This window comes from Cibotium barometz, chromosome 30, assembly GCF_041138505.1.
Source record: "Cibotium barometz isolate CiBa-2024 chromosome 30, ASM4113850v1, whole genome shotgun sequence".
Taxonomy (NCBI): domain Eukaryota; kingdom Viridiplantae; phylum Streptophyta; class Polypodiopsida; order Cyatheales; family Cibotiaceae; genus Cibotium; species Cibotium barometz.
Genome location: NC_141075.1, coordinates 33,670,445 through 33,689,491, shown reverse-complemented (window position 1 = coordinate 33,689,491; position 19,047 = coordinate 33,670,445). Strand labels below are relative to the sequence as shown.

The 19,047-nt window shown below is 37.1% G+C and overlaps 1 protein-coding gene across 1 annotated transcript in view; it reads left to right on the top strand.

Annotated features, from left to right (window-relative positions):
- The first annotated feature begins 1,473 nt into the window (after positions 1–1,473).
- LOC147621405 (homeobox protein HD1-like) overlaps positions 1,474–19,047 on the top strand; it is a 35,274-nt gene continuing 17,700 nt past the window's right edge. The window contains exons 1-4 of the mRNA XM_086824152.1: positions 1,474–1,952; positions 6,520–6,640; positions 6,802–6,986; positions 7,088–7,219. Coding sequence (XP_086680278.1) covers positions 1,605–1,952; positions 6,520–6,640; positions 6,802–6,986; positions 7,088–7,219 — 786 coding nt within the window. The 5' untranslated portion in view covers positions 1,474–1,604. The remainder of the gene's footprint in view (positions 1,953–6,519; positions 6,641–6,801; positions 6,987–7,087; positions 7,220–19,047) is intronic.

The following is a 19,047-nucleotide window of genomic DNA, read 5'->3' as shown; positions in this document are numbered from 1 at the left end:
GGGTCCCACGCAGTCTCTCTCTCCCTCTCTCCCTCTCCCTCTCTCTCTCTCTCTCTCTGTGTCTCTCTGTCTCTGTCTCTTTCTGTGTGTCTCTCTCTGTCTACTACCCATTCTGTATATGACGTCTACTCTGCTGAGCCTTGGCAGAATTCTCATTTGTGCATGTGCCATGACTCTCCTCCTCCTGTTAGCAAATTATCCAAAAACACTTCTACTTCCTCTCTCTCTCTCTCTTTCCCAAACATTCTTCTACCAGTTGTTTTTTCCCTTTACCTAGCTCTGGTCAAGCTTCGTTCTATGAATACTCAGCTTTACTAATTCCCTTTTCCCTTGTAGGCCACCCCAAGCTGCTAGTAATATTCGGGCTACAGCAGTGGACCACAGGCCAACTGCCCTTGTCGGAGTTTACATTTGCCCTTTATCTACCACCTACAGGCTACAGTACAAGGCACTACATGCAAATAGTCACTCCAGTCTTGTCCAAATGCCTTGCTTTTAATTTTTTACCTTCACAGCTGCCGCGAGTCCATGTAGTCACTTCAGTCTTGGAGAGGGGCCTTGCTTTTTTACTGCTTTCTCAGTTCACTGTCCTGCACCCACCATGCTTTTTCTTTCTCAGCCTTACGAGTGTACGCGTCCCCCGCCCCCCCCCCCCCCCGACGAGAGAATACAGCACTATCTAAAACTGGGTGCTGAAGTAGGAATGCTGGCGGGGGAGGGGGTCGGATGGGATTCTTTGTTACACAGTGTGCCAAAATCTCAGTTGCTGAAGCATATAGAGAATATGCATGGTAAACGAGTGAAAATTTTAAGTCAAAGTTAGAGGCATTGAAATTTGAGATACAGTGGTATTAGTGCGAAGGCCATTGCATTGAACAGTGCACCGTGGCTCCCTACTGGGGAAGGTGAGTTTAAATGACTAAACAGAGTGCTGTATTCAAGTAGCATGTGATTTGCTTTCGTACTAGCTGTTAGGCTAGAATAGTGGCTTTGTTTTGCCACTGTTCTAGCCTAGCAGCTATAGTAGGACCAGGGGGCACTAGTATTACTTCAACCTTCTACCAAATCTAAATCTAGGAGTCTAACAAAATGCCCACGGGCTGTTGTGTTTGCTGCAGGCTGCGGGAGCAAGACAGCATCCACATTGGGAAAATACAACATAGAAAGAGGTTCTTGAGCGTTCCAACTTCCCACAGCTTCTAACCATACAAAGGAACCTCGTCATCTGCAACTTGGCTCGTGATCATCGTCTGATGAAAAAGAAAAAGAAGGGGCAGAGGGACAAGAAAGCAGCCATAGCCTATAGAGGGGAAAAGATTCAAGAACACTAGTGTTGTGTGGATGAGGAGTACCTCTCTTCCCAGAACACTATTACTGTTAGCAAAAGTAAGGAAAAAGACTGGCAATATATAATATTTTATGCTGTTGTGGGTGCTGGCAGACTGTTGGCATCACTCTAGATTCCTCCACTTACTGATATTGCCATATTATCATCCAATGAACAATGATAATTAGCATCAATAAGCATCAACAACAATAATTTTCATTCGTGCTCTTCACTCGAGATCACACAGAAAACGCAGGCAAGCTTCAAACAAACCATCATGTATCATAGCAAGCAGGTGGATGTGGCTTTTGAAGAAGAACAGGCGGCCGCCGCCGGCTCCTCTTCTGCTGGGAGGAGTCCGGCTTATAGGGGTGGATATGAGGACCTGTTGTTTCCGTCGGCCTGTCTGAAAGCGCGAATCGTTGCCCACCCTCTATACGAGCAGCTGCTGGCCGCCCATGTTGCATGTCTGCGGGTCGCCACTCCGGTCGACCACTATCACACCATTGAATCTACTTTAGCTAATGGTCACCACATTCCAACGAAATACCTCGCCTCAGCTAGCCACCAATTAAGCATCTTCGGCGCATCCGCCCACGACAAAGAAGAGCTCAATCAATTCATGGTAAGCATTTTCTGCAAGTAAATCGGTGCTTGTCCTACTGTATTTTCTGACAAACATGGTATCTAACTTTCGAATTAAGCTGTATTTAATCTACTGGAGACACTAATTGTAATTGTAATTGTAATTAAGAGAGAAAAGAAAGATCAGATACAGACGTTAGCTGTAAATAATGCATATCCAAGGTCATCGGGACGTATGTTTGGAGTAGAATCTTCTTGTACCCTAGCAGAGCTTAGTTTGCCGCAATGGCCGGACTGCGCATATCTAGGCAAATCTCCATGGAGCCGACACACTTATAGCTATGATCTATTCTTCTTTTGCTTCTAAGGTACAAGTACTGAATCACTAGTCAAATCTTTTCCAAAGTAGATTCCCCATAATGGCACGCATTCCGGAAGGTCTTCTCCGCCTGCATTTAAGACTTCCGGCTCTCCATCTAAAGTGCTACTTTAGAGATATGTTCTCTCATAGACTTCCCTCTCAGACTTCAGCCTCTACAGTACGAGTTACTTCTACGATACGACTTACGAAACACGTTACTTGCTGATCATCTTCAATTCAACCTTACCTATAACCCGAGTCAAATTATCAGTTACCATAAATTTGCCCTTCACAATACATCAAGCCTCCTGCATGAATTCCTTGCGTTGATACATAATCTATACCTTGTTATATGCATTGTGTCAACATTTCAATGCCTAAGGCCGTCACCTACATTTCAATTGTATCTTAGGCAAAAATAGACAAAACGTCATTACTCTCATCGTCTTAGTTTTTCGTAATTATTGAAGACAGTAAACTCCAAAATTAAACAAACAGAGTGCTAAGCCACCAGAAACCCTTGAATCTTTAAGCCCCAAAATAAACACACATGCACATACACGGGTATACACACCCATATGCTCGTTTTTTTCATTTGATGTTCGACAGTAGGCACGATCACCCGAATAACATGACTAATGTGTGGATGTATACATGCAACATACATAGATATATGTACATGTGTTGTATGTATACATTTGATATTCGACAGTACCAAATAACATGACTAATGTGTGTGTATATATATATATATAGATATATAGATATATATATATAGATACAGATATATGTACACACATAATTGTATCTATATACACACATGCCCCTGCGTGCACAAGTCTTACACTTACACATGTTTGTAGTGTGAGAGACCCAGAAGTCTTCTCCCTCCCTCTTCCTCCTCCTCGTGATGCATGCTGATGTATAGTTTTTTTCACTAAACCGTGGAAAGTATGTAATGTCACCAAAATAACATGGTGTGTGTCTATGTACAAACATACACACATGCATGTATACGGACACACACATATATATATATATGTATCTATATGATATATATATATATATCTATATATCCACATATATATATATATATATATATATATGTATATATATACACATACACACATATATGTGTGTGTGTATATATGTGCACACACACACATATATATGTATGTATGTGTGCATAAATATACATATGCACATATACATATTATTAGATATGTATGTGTGTGTACGTACGTATGTATATATAGTATGTGCATATATATATATGTGTGTGTAGTGTATGTATACATACATACGTGTGTATATATACATATGCACACATATGTATTTTTATATATGTATGTGTGTGGTATACCTTATATGTATGTACATATATCTATATATATTTATACATATATACACGCATACAAATACAAAAATACGTATATGTGCATATGTATATGTACACACACACAATATGCATACATACATATATATGTATGTATGTGTATGTATATACACGCACATATATATACATATACATCCATATATGTATGTATGTATGTATGTATATGCATATATGTATGTATGTACATATGTATCTATACATACATACATACATAAACATATGGAGACACACACACACATAGACAAATATATATATATATTTGTTTGTATGTATATGTTATATATATATATATATATATATACTTGTACATGTATTTATTTATATATATACATGCATACATATATATGTGTGTCTATAAATATGTAAAAAAAGAAATGCATACATGCATGTACATGTATTTTTTATTAAACCTTGGAAAGTATGCAATGTCACCAAAATAATATGATGTGCGTGTCTTTATATATATATATACACACACCCACATACATATGTATGTATGTATGTATATATGTTATGAATGCATTCTTCTTTACTTGAGTATGATAATAGCTATATTTAAGCCTAAATTTGGAGAAGCATAACTATTAAATTCTTGTCATCTATACCCATCCTCTGCTTAGGTTATGTCTCACCCGCATTATTAGACATATACACACACATACACACACAGACACACTTAAGTACCACAAAGCATTACCACCCTTATAAATATTTATGACAAGCTAGTGAGACATACCCCACACAGAAGCCCCTCTGAGGGAACCTCATGTAGAGTGTATGTTTATTCATCAATGACCATGCGATGTAAACCAAGCTCACATTCAACTTGCCCTTCAATTTGCTGATTTTTTTCCGACTTGTTTTGTCACAAATGAGGTACAAGAGTGCATACAACACAAAACCTTACATGTGGGTTTGTTAATCCTCACTTACATGACGCACACACCAACCAAGCATGTGTATCTAAGGGACGGTATGGGGTCCCCATCTGAGCCCACGGCCTATTTTTGATGCTTTCAAAGCTCAAACCAGTAGCCTAAAGCCCACAATTGGCACTAATCTATTATGCAAATGTCATGGACTGCCAAAAATATATTTCTCTTTTACGGTCTTTTAATTGACTCATCTACAACATCTCATCTTACTTGATGTGATATGTAATAAATCATCAGCCTTACCATCTCTTTTCAATATTCTAGATTTTTGTCATACCTTTTTTTGGTCTCGCTAGTGATAAAGTATGCGGGCTTGTAATATCAATCTTATTCTTGGTCTATGTTTAGTGGCATGATTTCTGCGCATGATCAATTAAGTTATAGAAATCAGCTATTTTATTTATCTATATAGCATGCCCAATTTGTACAGTGTTAAAATCTTGCAATTCAAAACCAAAAAATTTATTTTTAATACTTTAGACACACCCATTTTAGAGATACTACACCCCTTTTTGTACTATAGCTATACCCATTTTGGAGATGATAAACCCCTTATTGAGATGATAAAACTACCACTTTTATAAAAACTTTTTTTTTTGAATTAGAAATCCCTTCTCCATCAAAAATTTCCAAAGCATATCCCCTTATGTTGAGTTCATATGTTATCCTATGTACTCTTTAGTGTCATGAATCCCTCCCTATTGCGGCTCTACCTCTTCTGTCTAAACCTTTATGATAAATCATGTTGTCTAACTTCTAAGAAAAATATATTTCTATGAAAGAGACTCGAGAGAGATACGAAAAGATCAAGTTTGACTACAACTATAGTGTCTATATATAACATAATACTAGAGTTCTACATAAAACGATGAACCATATTCTCAATTGCTAAATTTAAAAAGAAAAAAAATAAAATATGTATATTCCTTTTTCAGTATATAATTTGAATCAAAATTTTTAAAAGTAAATTTATATTACACACACTATGTATATTAAGTTTTTTTTTGTTGGAAAAAAAGTTGTTTTCCCTTAATAAAATGTTTGAAATATATAAACTATGTTAACTAAAGCATATTTTTCCCTTGAAATATAGCTTATTTGGGCAAAGTTTTAGAGAAAACGAAGAGTACTTCGAGAGAAACCTTATCAAGCGATGGGCAGCATAATTTTTATGATTAAGGTTGACATTAAACTTCTAGTGTGCTTATTACAAGTTTGGTTACAGTACGATAAAGTTTCATTGCACTATATATATATATATATATATATCAAACAATGATACCTCATTAGCTTCATGTGCAAAGATATAACATGTGCAAGCTTTGTTTTTATCATAAGGACGCTTCAAAGAAAGATACTTCAATAACATAATGTTGGAAAACTAAACATGTTCAAACTTTCTTTCTAGCTTGTACATGATAAGAATGCTGAGCCATTTTTATTGGCACACTTTCTCATAGGTTAGCAAAAGTTCCACCCTACCCACTAGATTGTGAGGTCTTACCTCAACTCGTGATTCTATTTATTTCTGTGAAATCCAATATGTGTCCCATGGAAGTAGTCATTTGCACTATGTGGGTCAAGCATATTACAAATGTTGTTATATGATATAACTAGTAGTATGTAACATCATGGCTAATTTGAAAGGTTAAATAAGGCTTTAGAATATGACAACTAGCATACATCATGTTATATACTACTAGTTATATGATATAACTACTAGTAGTATATAACATGATGGCTAATTTGAAAGGTTAAGTGAGTCTTTAGAACATACATCATCGCTTTAATGTTGAATCAGGCTGCTCTGGAAGGCTAAATGAAACTACTTTTGGGAGCACAAAGCATACTCTACATTTCCGTCACCTTTGGGTGCATGCAGATGATGCCTCTGAAAGTGTTGTTTCTTAAACAGGTGAATTACATTCTATTGTTGCAGTCGTTCAAACAGCAGCTTCAAGAACACATCGGCATACAGGCCTCCAAGGCCATCTCTGCATGCTTGGAAATCGAGCAGGCACTCTACAACCTCACCGGTAAGTAGATGGTAATAGGTTAGGCTACATGTATATGAGCCTCCCGTTATCGTACCATTGGAAGTTGAAGGACCTGTAGAACGCTAAGGTTGAGGTTGACCTTTTAGCAATGCTAATCTTTTCAACTCAGGTTAATTTTTTAAACCTTATTATTCATGCAGGTGTATCTGTTGGACCAGGACATGGATACATGATGCCTGAAGACGAGAAAGAAAGTGATATTGATAGTGATTTGATTAGTTACAAAGGCTCGGGGCGCTTAGGGATCGATGATTTTCTTCCTCGTGATATCGAGAAATCGCTTCTTGACCATGTTCGAAGAGAGCTAAAGAACGAGCTAAAGAAGGCAAAGCCCAAAACAGTAGTAGTATTGGATTTGTGTTGACAGTAGTAGTATGTGCAGAAATGAGTTGATTATTAATATGACTTTCTTTCGCCCGCCTGCAGGAATATGAACCAAAGCTCAAGGACGTGCGTGAGGAGATTCTGAGGAAGAGGCGTGCTGGTAAGCTACCCGGAGCCACAACACACGTCTTGAAAGACTGGTGGACAGCCCACGCCAAGTGGCCATACCCCACGGTACATTTTTTTTGCCCCTTACTAAACCTTATTTGAATCTACTACTGCACAAAAACCATATAAACTCTAGGGGAACAAAGTTGGGTAAAATTTTGGTGAGAAATCTCGATGGCTTTGAGATGAAGGTATAGGGTTTATGAAATTTCTATTCATAGCAACTATATGTTCTTCTAGACTTGGATTTTGGTTCTTCGTTCATAGCCGGAGTCCTACAATTTGAGGAAATTAGGGAGGATCATGCAAATAATTTTTTTTCAAAAACGAGATCAGGAAAACTTAATAATTAGGAAACAGATTTACAACTTCAAGATCTTAAAAACTTAATTAGAAAATAGCTTAACAAGATAATAGACACAAATTCACAACAATCTATTTAAAATTCTCTCACCAAAAAGCGAGGCCATGTACATCATTTAATTTTGTTTGCCTTTTTCTCTCCCATTTATATTTACATTAGATTTAAACATTTTTACACCATACAAACTTAGATATTTGGGAGAAGCCATGTGTCCTAGGTCAGTAAAGCAAGTATATAGAGCTGACTCACTAGGACTTAGGTGGATAGAATGGATGGTGACTATATAACATATTTATGCATAATCTTAGACAAACTTTCATGCAAGGAGATTAGTGTGTGGCCATTCAAGAGTTCAATAGAGAGTAACAAGGTTGTCTACCTTTGAATCTTTCTCATGAAGAAGCACTTTGTTTTGTGGGTCATGATTTAATCAAGAAAGAAGGTTGACTACCTTTGAATCTCATACTCCAGTTATTAGTATTCAAAGATATTGTCTACATAAAGAAAGATAAATATACTAAGTCTCTCAATGAGAATCATGAAGAACCATATAATGAAGAAACATGTAATGATCGTTTCATTAATCTCTTTTTATAATAGATGTTAAAGGAGGCTTGGAGAAGAAGAAGAAGAAGAAACATAATAGCTTCTTTTTCCTTTAGTTTTCCTTTTACTTAAAGTGGGCACATGAAAAAGCTTATCTAATCTTATAATAAGGACCATGTCTGATAAGCATACTCACGAATGCATTGGCAATTAGCAAGGTAAATGAAAAGAGAAAAAAAGCTATAGAATGTATAAAATCATTAAAAAATCTATATAAAGGAAGGAAAAAAATTGTGATGTGCTATACAATATTTTTCTTCTTCACAAGAAAGTCAAAAAGGAGGAAGAGAATGAAGGCAACATACGTATGCTTACTCGTCAATATGTTCTTCTTCACTTGTATGTGAACAAGAAGAAGAATGAATTAGAATGAGAGGAAGAAAAACAAGGTAACACATGCATGCTTGCTATTTCGTTTGTTCTTCTTCACTTATATGTGAAGAAGGAGAAGAAAGAATTAGAATGAGACATGCACATGAAGAAGAGGACAAAGAAGCCATACACATGCTTTCACATCTTTGTCATCTTTGCATGCATGCAATAAAGAAGAAGTAGGAGGTAGAAGAGAAGGAAGACATGAACAAAGAAGCCATACATGACTCTTCATCTTCTTCTTCACATGCATGAAAGGAGGTGTGCATGCATGTGAACAAAAGAAGGAAGAAGAGTGCCTTTTTTGTTTTTTTATATACATCACATGCACTGAACAAGAAAGGGGAGGTGAAAAAAGACTAATTTGAAGGCATAAGGACACATCTTTTAATTCTAAGAAGCCTTTGCTAAGGATCAACAAAGTCTACCTAAGGGGCATGCTTCACAACCCTTACAAAATACAAATTTTATCTTATATTTTTTCCTAACACAGTGTCAAACAACATATAAAATGAGAACTAAATAGTGAAGTTATAATAAGGGGAGTAGAATAATAGTATTATATACTACAATGGCAAACTCAATACTTGGCCACATCAATATACATGCAGAATATCATAAGTAACATATTATGCACCTAAGATTTTAATGGAGTATTTTAGAGGGGAAAAAAACATATTATTGCTGAGTGACCAAAAAGATCACACGACCATTTTTAATTGTCATGGAGGGTTCATGGTGTAGGTCACCTTTATCAAGGCTATCCTATGAGAATATCATCGTCTCACAAAACATTTCAATATTCTTGTAGGTCACCTTTATCAAGGCTATCCTATGAGAATATCATCGTCTCACAAAACATTTCAATATTTCCACTCATGTAAGACCTTGTACCTTGTTTAACATGATCGGCACAAACAATATGCAAGAGTCAAATGCCCAATACCTAGAAGAGGCCAGAATGGGTGGAAAAGAACCCAAGTAAGATTAATAACCCATTTTTTAACTAAAAGTTATGATTTTATATTCCATCCCTCAATTTTGATTATAATATTAATGGGCATCACTCAATAGCAAACATGGTATAAAAATTTAAAGAAAATTTCTAGATTACACCAATTTTGCCCCTTAGGTTTTCAAGACAATATGGAGACCTAGGGGAATTCAATCGAATCACATGGAGTAAGATAAGAAAGAAGTATAAATAGTGTAGAAGGGAGTAAGATAAGAAAGAAGTATAAATAATGTAAAGAGAGACATAAGATAAAAAATTGAACCTATGTAGGACCCTTGATATTCAAAAATTTAAACCTATGTGAAGAATAACCTGAAGAAGATCTACAACAAGCAACTTAACATTACAAACAACCTAGGTGTAAGCTAGAACCCAAAGCTATAGTTCAATTTCCCCTAGATACCCCTATTAATTTTTTGGCTCATCATAGCTCTCGTGGAATTTAGAGAATGGCATATGTTTGATGAAGGTATCTAAGGCATGACTTCAACATCAACAAGGGAATGACTCTTTGCCGACTATTTGAGTATTACAAGTGAGTACAAAGGATGAAAGGATAGGGAATGCTCACATTCTCTTTACATGTTTGAAACAACCTCCTAGACATCCTACGAAGGCTTCCACCGACCATGTAGTATATGAAGTCCCACTCTCTAGGGCAGCATGGCCTTTGACATTAACAACGACACAACTCTTCACTAGATACTTGACTACTACAAGCGAGTACAATGGATGCAAGACTGGCTAATACTCACATTCACTTGATATGTTTGAAATAGCCTTCTAGACATCCTACAAGGCTTTCCAGTGAACCACCCAATACATGAGGTTCTGCTCTTCGATGTCTACTAGAACTTGAGCGGCTTCTACCACTAGCCTCTCATTGATATTCAATGCCAATTTTGAGAAAGCAATCATGATCAAGGAGGGGGTATGTTAACCATATTGTCTAACATTATTCCAACACATGGGAGCACCTTCGAGCCAAATTTTTTATGCTACACAATGCGCTTCATGTAAAATTATTATGGTAAATCTCTAAGATTAGGACTTGTTTAGTGCCAAAATAGAGTCGAAAATGATATACTTAGACTAGAAAAATCACCTAGACTAGCTTATTGGGCCCTCGAACATTACTTGTTGGTTGAGCAATGTACATGCATTTCATAATTGAGTTTTTCTTGCTCTTGTGGTTGAAGTTTCTTGTATGGTTTCTCTCATTCTTTGCATGCATGCATGCAAAAAAGGAGGCAAGGTTGAGGACCGTGGCTCTCCACTACTACAGAGGGTAGCTCTACCAAGAGTGGCTAGAGGTGTAAGCCGGTAAGACCTTTGCATTCTTCCTCTCCTTCTTTCTATCTTACAAGGCTTAAGTGTTCTCGAATTGGCATTGAATAGTACATGAGTGATTTTGATCCAGTGCATATCTTCTTATCCAATTTTAGATCCCATTCATCATGGCCTACTACTTATTCAAATATCTCTCGCTCATGATACTGAGTCACTTTTATATCGAGTAGGCATGATGCATTACAATGAAGCCATCATAGATCAAAATGTGTGCCAGAACTCTTTATAGAAGACGTAAGAATGACATTCTTAGATGTTTCTCTTGTGAGGATGCCGATGCTAATGGCAAGGAAAAAACACTAATGTAGTTCTTACATAAGTTGAACATCATGCTCTTATATAGATAAAAAATCTAGCAACTTAACCATGCTAGTTTCTATTTTTAAAATTCTAATAGTTGATTATCAAGTTGGTGTAGCTACCTAGAAAATAATCTTTCTAATCCCAACTATTAAGATAAACATTTTAGGTAAGGAATGACTATAAAATACATCGACTTTATCCAAAATATGTGGGTCCATAAGGTAGGTGGTTCTTGATTTTGCACTATTCTTCCCAATCAATGTAGAGAATGTCACATATCTCTTGGTTGGTGTTATTTTGGAAAGATCCCAATGTAGTAATAATGTAGTCTATGTTATGTACTTCATACCTTACAAGAAATAGGGAGAGTATAGATGCATTTTTATCTACAAAGAAAGCAAAGAACCTAGAGATACAAATAACTGCATTTTCATGGTTGAAGACACTCTTGACAATGAGGCTTTGTGGGTTCGGAGAGCTGGGCCACATTATATTCATGTTTATAATCATGTAATAAAAAAAAACTATGCAAGATTGGGAGTAATTTAAACTCCCCCATTTGGCACCAAATATTGTTAATTGAATTTAAGTATAAATCATTAGGACCAAGAACACATTATGAAGATATAGATCTGATAACAATATCCATCTTCATCCTCAAGCTCATCATCATTATCATCGTTGTCATCATGCTACTGATCATCATTATAAATAAATAGATAAGGAAAACAATTATGGAGAGAACTATAATTTTGTTAAAAAAGATAAAAGAATTACGGAGAGAACTATAATTTTGTTAAAAAAGATAAAAGAAAATAAGATATACTATAAAATTCACTTGAATAGGAGCTTGAACTATTGTCCTCTTCTCAAGAATCGACTGCCATGTTTCTTTTTTATTATGTCTTTCACAATAACCACATTAACCAAATCCATGTTGAAGAATGTATGCGAAACTAGGCCTACTCCTACCTTGTTCATAAACATGGGTTTCCCAGATATGTGCATGGCTATGGTAAGGGTAAATTAATCTTACGCTAATTATAATATGATTAGTGCTAAGCTAAGCTAAGGTTGATGATACATAAGTGTAATCATAATGATATGAATAAAATAAACTAGTTAAACTTTAGACTCAAGCACAATTAGGTTACAAGATTGAGATTTGTACTCATAAAGAGACTTGAGAGCTTGCTTCATATTTCATTGGTTGAAAAAAACCCCTTTTATATGAGGTGGTACAAGAGATGCCTTGGGCTCACTTTATAGGATAATTCCATCTTGCTTATGTAATGCTTCTTGCATTATAAGCTTTAAGACTTGCAAGATTAGTGCTTTGATTCTCCACCCAACCGAATCCCAAATGGACCCTAAATGACATCGGCTAGTGAAAAGGCACAGTTTGCCAATGAAGGGTCAAGGGGCTAGCTGGAAGGTCATGCACCATTAGGGCCTATATAACCATGAGCGTAGGGTGCATTTGGGATCTTGTTGGGTGGAGAATCAACAATAGTCTTACAAGTCCTCAAGCTTATAATGCAAGGAGCATTACAGCTCATGTGGCTTCTTGCTAGGTATGGTACTTTTTTGGGCTTACTCATACTCACTCCCTACCTGCTCAATAGTACCACATTTCTCAAAACCTCCCCTTAGTGCCATATTCTTAGGCTACTGCAAGGTGGTCACATGCAAGTTTTACAAATACTTCGTCTCCCCTTAATGTAGGTGGTGGTAGGTGGATTGACATTTGGACTTGGACATGGATATCTCCTCCTACTATGCTTGACTAGATACTCTCAAGTGGTTAGGAGTTTTACATTTGTATCCCTTTCGCTAGGTTCTCTCTTTGGCTACTTTTAGGTGGTAAAGCGTGCTTAAAGACACATAGAGTTGCCTACTTATTTGGTGGATTACAAAAATTTAATTGACTAGGTTAGGGTAGTGGTTGGTAGCTCCTTTGTTGTTGTGGTAAAGCGTGCTTAAAGACACATAGAGTTGCCTACTTATTTGGTGGATTACAATAATTAATTGACTAGGTTAGGGTAGTGGTTGGTAGTGGTTGATAGCTCCTTTGTTGTTCAATGTTGTAGCTTACTTGGAATCTTCGTGTCTATCTTTTGGCGTTGTCTTCTTCATTGTGCCCTTGGTGTAGACTTTTTCTTTGCCACTTGTGCTTGATGATTTTTGTTAGTGGTTTGATGCTTTGTGCACATGTATTTTTCCATGTTTGATTTTCCAAGGATTTATCCTTCCCCAATGATGCTTTGAGGTGCAAATTGCTTGCCATTTGAGAAGATTTTACCAAATGAGCTTGTGTTTTGCTTCACTGGCAATGTCTACTATCATACAAGATTGGCAATGTGCTTTGGATTTTCTTGCAATGATGATTTCAAGCTGCTCCAAGTGATTAAATGCAAAATTGGTGCTTAATGTGAAACATATATGATGAAAAATCACTCACATTGAGCAATGAAAATGGACGAGATGGCTTCTCATAGTAGATTTATATCTCAATTTTCTAATTTTGACATTAATTTGGTTCAATTTGTATAAATTAATCCTTAATGATAGTGATTAGATACTTATCATAGTGATTCAAAAGGTTGAATCTTGGAGGATTCAATTAAGCAAATCCAAAGGGATTTGTATGGGGATTCTTACATATATGTGTTTTCCTTGATGAAAAGAAAAGACTTAAGTTGAAAAACTAGCTTAATACCCCTCAGCATCGGCATAAATTTAAACATAAGCATTATTGGTTTTTTGCTCCTCCGCAATTACTAAAGTAGCTCAAATCATCTAAGATTTGGAGTGTGGACCCCTTGGATGATGATTTAAAGCATTGAGGGGAAGTGTGGATTGCTCTTTGTGAATTTGAGAAGGATTTCTAGACTCTATGGCCACCTCGGGGTGAGGAAGATCCCCCTAGAGTTGTTTGGAAGACGGGTGCAAGGATAGGTAGAACAAGGCTCCGTAAACTAGTGGCCTGAATTGCAAATTATGGGCAAAATTTGACAAATGGATGGTGTAGGAGAAATTTCTTCTTGTGGGAAAGATCTCTTGCAATGTGAGTTGTAGAGAGAGAATTAGCACTCGCAAATCTGAGTCTCTTTTCTAACTTGAAGATAAGGTTATTATTATGAGCTGATAATGATAATTAGTGAGATTGATGCAAGGAAGAGGTAACATAAGAAGGCTATGGGGAGAGGCGAGGCTTTGATACCATGTTGAGAAACATCGGTATCCCATATTTGTGCATGGCTATGGTGAGGGTGAGTTAATCAATATGATTAGTGATAAGCTAAGCTAAGATGGATGATACTAACACTACAACAGAATGAGGGTCTAGCAGCAAAAATAGGAGCACTTTTATAACTACAAGGACATGGAGATATCGGGCCTATTTTGTTGCTAGCGGGATTGTTGCTTCGTAACAAAAAAAGCATTGCATTTTTGTGGTTTAGCAGCGATCCACTAACCTGTTAAAAAGAAGCTCCGGGGAATGGGGAGTCATCATAGGACTCCCCATTTGTGAGATTGATGCAAGGAAGAGGTAACATAAGAAGGCTATGGGGAGATTGATGCAAGGAAGATTGATGCAAGGAAGAGGTAACATAAGAAGGCTATGGGGAGAGGCGAGGCTTTGATACCATGTTGAGAAACATCGGTATCCCATATTTGTGCATGGCTATGGTGAGGGTGAGTTAATCAATATGATTAGTGATAAGCTAAGCTAAGATGGATGATACTAACACTACAACAGAATGAGGGTCTAGCAGCAAAAATAGGAGCACTTTTATAACTACAAGGACATGGAGATATCGGGCCTATTTTGTTGCTAGCGGGATTGTTGCTTCGCAACAAAAAAAGCATTGCATTTTTGTGGTTTAGCAGCGATCCACTAACCTGTTAAAAAGACGCTCGGGCGAATGGGGAGTCATCATAGGACTCCCTAGTCTACCTTAGCTTTTTGGTTTTTGATACACATAAAGTACATTAGGCGAAATATGGACTCTCATTTTTGCCCCTTAGGGGTTTCCACACCTCCTCTCTCTAGAAAAATGGGCTCATGGTGAAATTTTTGCAAATCAAATCAAAATTTGGCAGAGATTCCACATTTGGAATCTACTCATAGAGACATTTGTAATGATATATAGCATGATGGGAAATTTTGATTATTCAAGAAGTCCCCAAATTGGTGATGATTTGGGGACTTCTTGAATAATCAAAATTTCCCATCATGCTATATATCATTGGAAAGGTCTCCATGAGTAGATTCCAAATGTGTAATCTCTGCCAACTTTTGAATTGATTTGCAAAATTTTTACCATGAGCCCATTTTTCTAGAGAGAGGAGGTGTGCAAAATCCTTAAGGAGCAAAAATGAGAGTCCATATTTCGCCTAATGAAACTTCTTCAATACATCAAGTTCAAGTCATACTCATCATCATCGTCATATATAATGTAAAACTTTACAAATACAAAAAAAAAAAGATAATTACAATTCATACATGGCAAATGTCATAATTCTATTACAGTACTTGGCAAAATTACATAAGTTTATGAGCTCAAAAGGTCATATACAAAATAAAGCAAACTAAAAATCTATGGAGATAGGGGCTGCATTAAGGGGTCCACATCTCATGCATTTCAATTATTATTGTCCCTTGCATATCCACACTGTTCTCTCACATTTTTGTTACTTCTTGCTTTCACATTTACACCATGGTTTGTAGTAGCATAATCCTAAAATACAATAAAACTAACACAAGTGAAAATAAGTTTTTAAAAAACAAAGAGGTTATGGTTTTATTAATGGACTTATTGGCCATGCTTACCTAGTATGGCCTCCACAAATAACAATCCATCCTTCATCTTACACCCTTTCAAAGAGAGCTTCCACAAACACTGTTGTAATGTAAAATCATATTCATCTTACATAGGGAGAGGGTCCACTGCTTCAAGTTATAGACATAAAAACAAAAGAACATTGATTTTATGTTGTTGTTTAAGGTAATCTTCTTTTCTTAAAAGATAAGATTTAGTTTGAGGCAATATACTTACAAAGATTATTAGGATATCTACTTCTCCTTCATGTGTAATATCATGCTTTCTGTAAGTTATTTTCCATCTAACCATGCATAGACATAAACAAGGTAAAACTCTTATGCATCCATAAAGCATATATATGCATGCTTAGGTAGCTACTCAGCATGCATTGGAAGATCCTACTGCATGCCACTAGCACCCGGCATGCATTAGGAGCTACTGGTGCATGTCAGTAGCTTCCGGCATGCCTAGGTAGCTATGGGCATGCCTTGAAAACTACCAACATGCTTAGGTAGCCACTGATATTCCTTGGAATCTATCGGCATGCATTGGAAGATATGGACATGCTTAGATAACTACCCAGCATCATGCATTATGAGCTACCAATGCATGTTGATACTAGTATGCCTAGGTAGCTTCTAGCATGCCTTGAAAGATATCGAGATGCTTAGGTAGCTATATTGGCATGCCTTGGAAGATATTGACATGCTTAGGTAGCTACCCGGCATGGATTCTAAGCTACCGACATGCCTTGGAATCTACCACCATGAATTAGAAGCTATTGCCATGCCTAGGTAGCACAAGACATGCACTGGAAGCTCCTAGTGTATGCCAATAGCACCCAACATACTTAAGGAGCTACTAGTGCATGCCTTGGAAGCTACCAACAAGCCTACATAGCACCCATCATGCAGTGGAAGCCCCTACTAGTGCAAGCTAGTAGCACCCAATATGCATAAGGAGCTACCGTCATGCCTTGGAAGTGTTAAAAACCATTCTAAGGAGGATCAAACACTAGCTCCATTGCATAGTTGAATAGAAATGAAGAAGATGAAGTTAAGCTACTAATCAAGAAGTAATTAGCATAATGATGAGCATAATGACAACATAAGTGAGGGGCAATAAAAATGTGTTGATTTCAATAGATGAGAGCCTCTTTATATAGGCTGAAGTACATGAGGATTAAGCTCAAGATTAGGTGTTAATCATCATCTAAATCATCTCCACCTTCCCTCCTAGATTCAAGCACCTAAAAGTGACCACCAACCCTAGAATCTTGCTAATCACACCAATGCTACCTAATCAAGGGATCACGACCCCTTTGGCTGATGTTGAGCTCCTAAATGACTCTTTTACATCATGGTAAGATTGTATAATAACCTTTGTATCCATTTGCCCATAATCTATGACTTTAGTGCATAGTGCTAGTTACAAGGTATGTGCCCTACACATCATTTTAGTGAAGGTGTTTGCCATATTTTTTAACACCCCTCCTCAAACACTGAATCCACTCAATGATGCAGTTGGTCATGCTGACTCTCATGAGCCTAATTAACCACCCAATGCTCAGTGATAGCATGCATGAGCGTGGTCTGACTAGCAATGCCATACATAGGTTATGCCAATGTGAACTCAGAGGCTTTAGTCATGCGTACAAAAGAGGTATGGGACGACTTTAGAAGAGTGTGACAAGACGTGGCTACATGTATGAGTGAAGAGGACACCCATGTGTATAGGGCATGCCCTTGCTTTTAGCACTTTAGAATAAATGATTTGATCTAATCATAGATAGGGCCTCATGATGGTGGCCCTTGTCTTCATCTTTTTCTTCTTCTTGGTCTTCTTCCTGTTGCACTTCTTCCATGATGTAGACTCGTTGCATCTTCTTCTTGGCAAAACAATTCTTCTCTACATGGCCAGGTTTGTGACAAAAGTCACAAATGAGATTGTTGTTGTTGTAGCCCTTGTTGTAGTTTCCTTTGTTCTTGCCATACCTACTAGATCCTGCATAATAAGCATTTTCAGTAGACAAGGTTGATGACGATGGAGACTCCATTTGCTTGGTCTTTAGTTTTCTCTCCTCCTCAAGAAGAGATGCTTCAATGTCCACAAGCTTTGATATTGGCATATTGGTCAAGGTTGTGACCACATGGTCATATTCTTCAGGTAAAGATTTAAGTAATACACCAATGGAGACATCTTCATCCATCTTAAGACCTATTCCTGCAAGTTGTGTTAATAGGCCTTTCATGTAGTTCAAATGTGAGGCTAGGGATGTGCCAGACTTCATTTCTAGCTTAAAAAATTCAATGAGCAAACCAAACTTTGAACTTTTAGATCGAGCCCCAAATAGAGTTGTGAGTTGGTCCCAAACTTCCTTGGAAGTTTCGCATCCATCCACATGATGAATGTAAGTGTCATCAAGCTCCAATGTGATGATGGCATGAGCTTTGTCATCTCTTACTTCCCAACAAGGAACATCAGCAAGAGTCCTTGGCTTCTTCTCATTCCCATTTACTATGTTGAAGAGCCCCTTCTTCATGAGCATTAACTTGATGCGGGTTTGCCATGTGTGAAAACCATGACCTTTAAAGCGCATTGATGGAGAATCCTTGGTAGCCATTATGATATGGAATGAAGGGGGTCTTACCTCTGATGATTGAGGCAGTGTCTACCCTTTTACAAGAGAGATTAAGACCAAAGAATAGTGCTAAATCAAGTTATTTAGCATATGCTTTCCAAAAGATAAAACCAGAAAATATATTGATTTGTGGGAAGCAAGGGAGACACCTAATCAAGGGGCAAATTAAGTGTGAAGTAATAAGGGGATGTAGCAAGTCCCTAATGACATGTATGAACCACTTATTGCACCAAATGATAAGGATTATGATAGATTAATCATTGATTAGTGGAGTTGAATATTCTGCTCACTATGCAGAGAAATGAGCTCACTTGGAGTCAATATTTGAAGGAGTTGCACAAAGAATAAGCTAAAAATCTTCAAGGGCATTGAATAGCAGTATGTCTAGATGATTTTAGAGCCCACAAACACTTG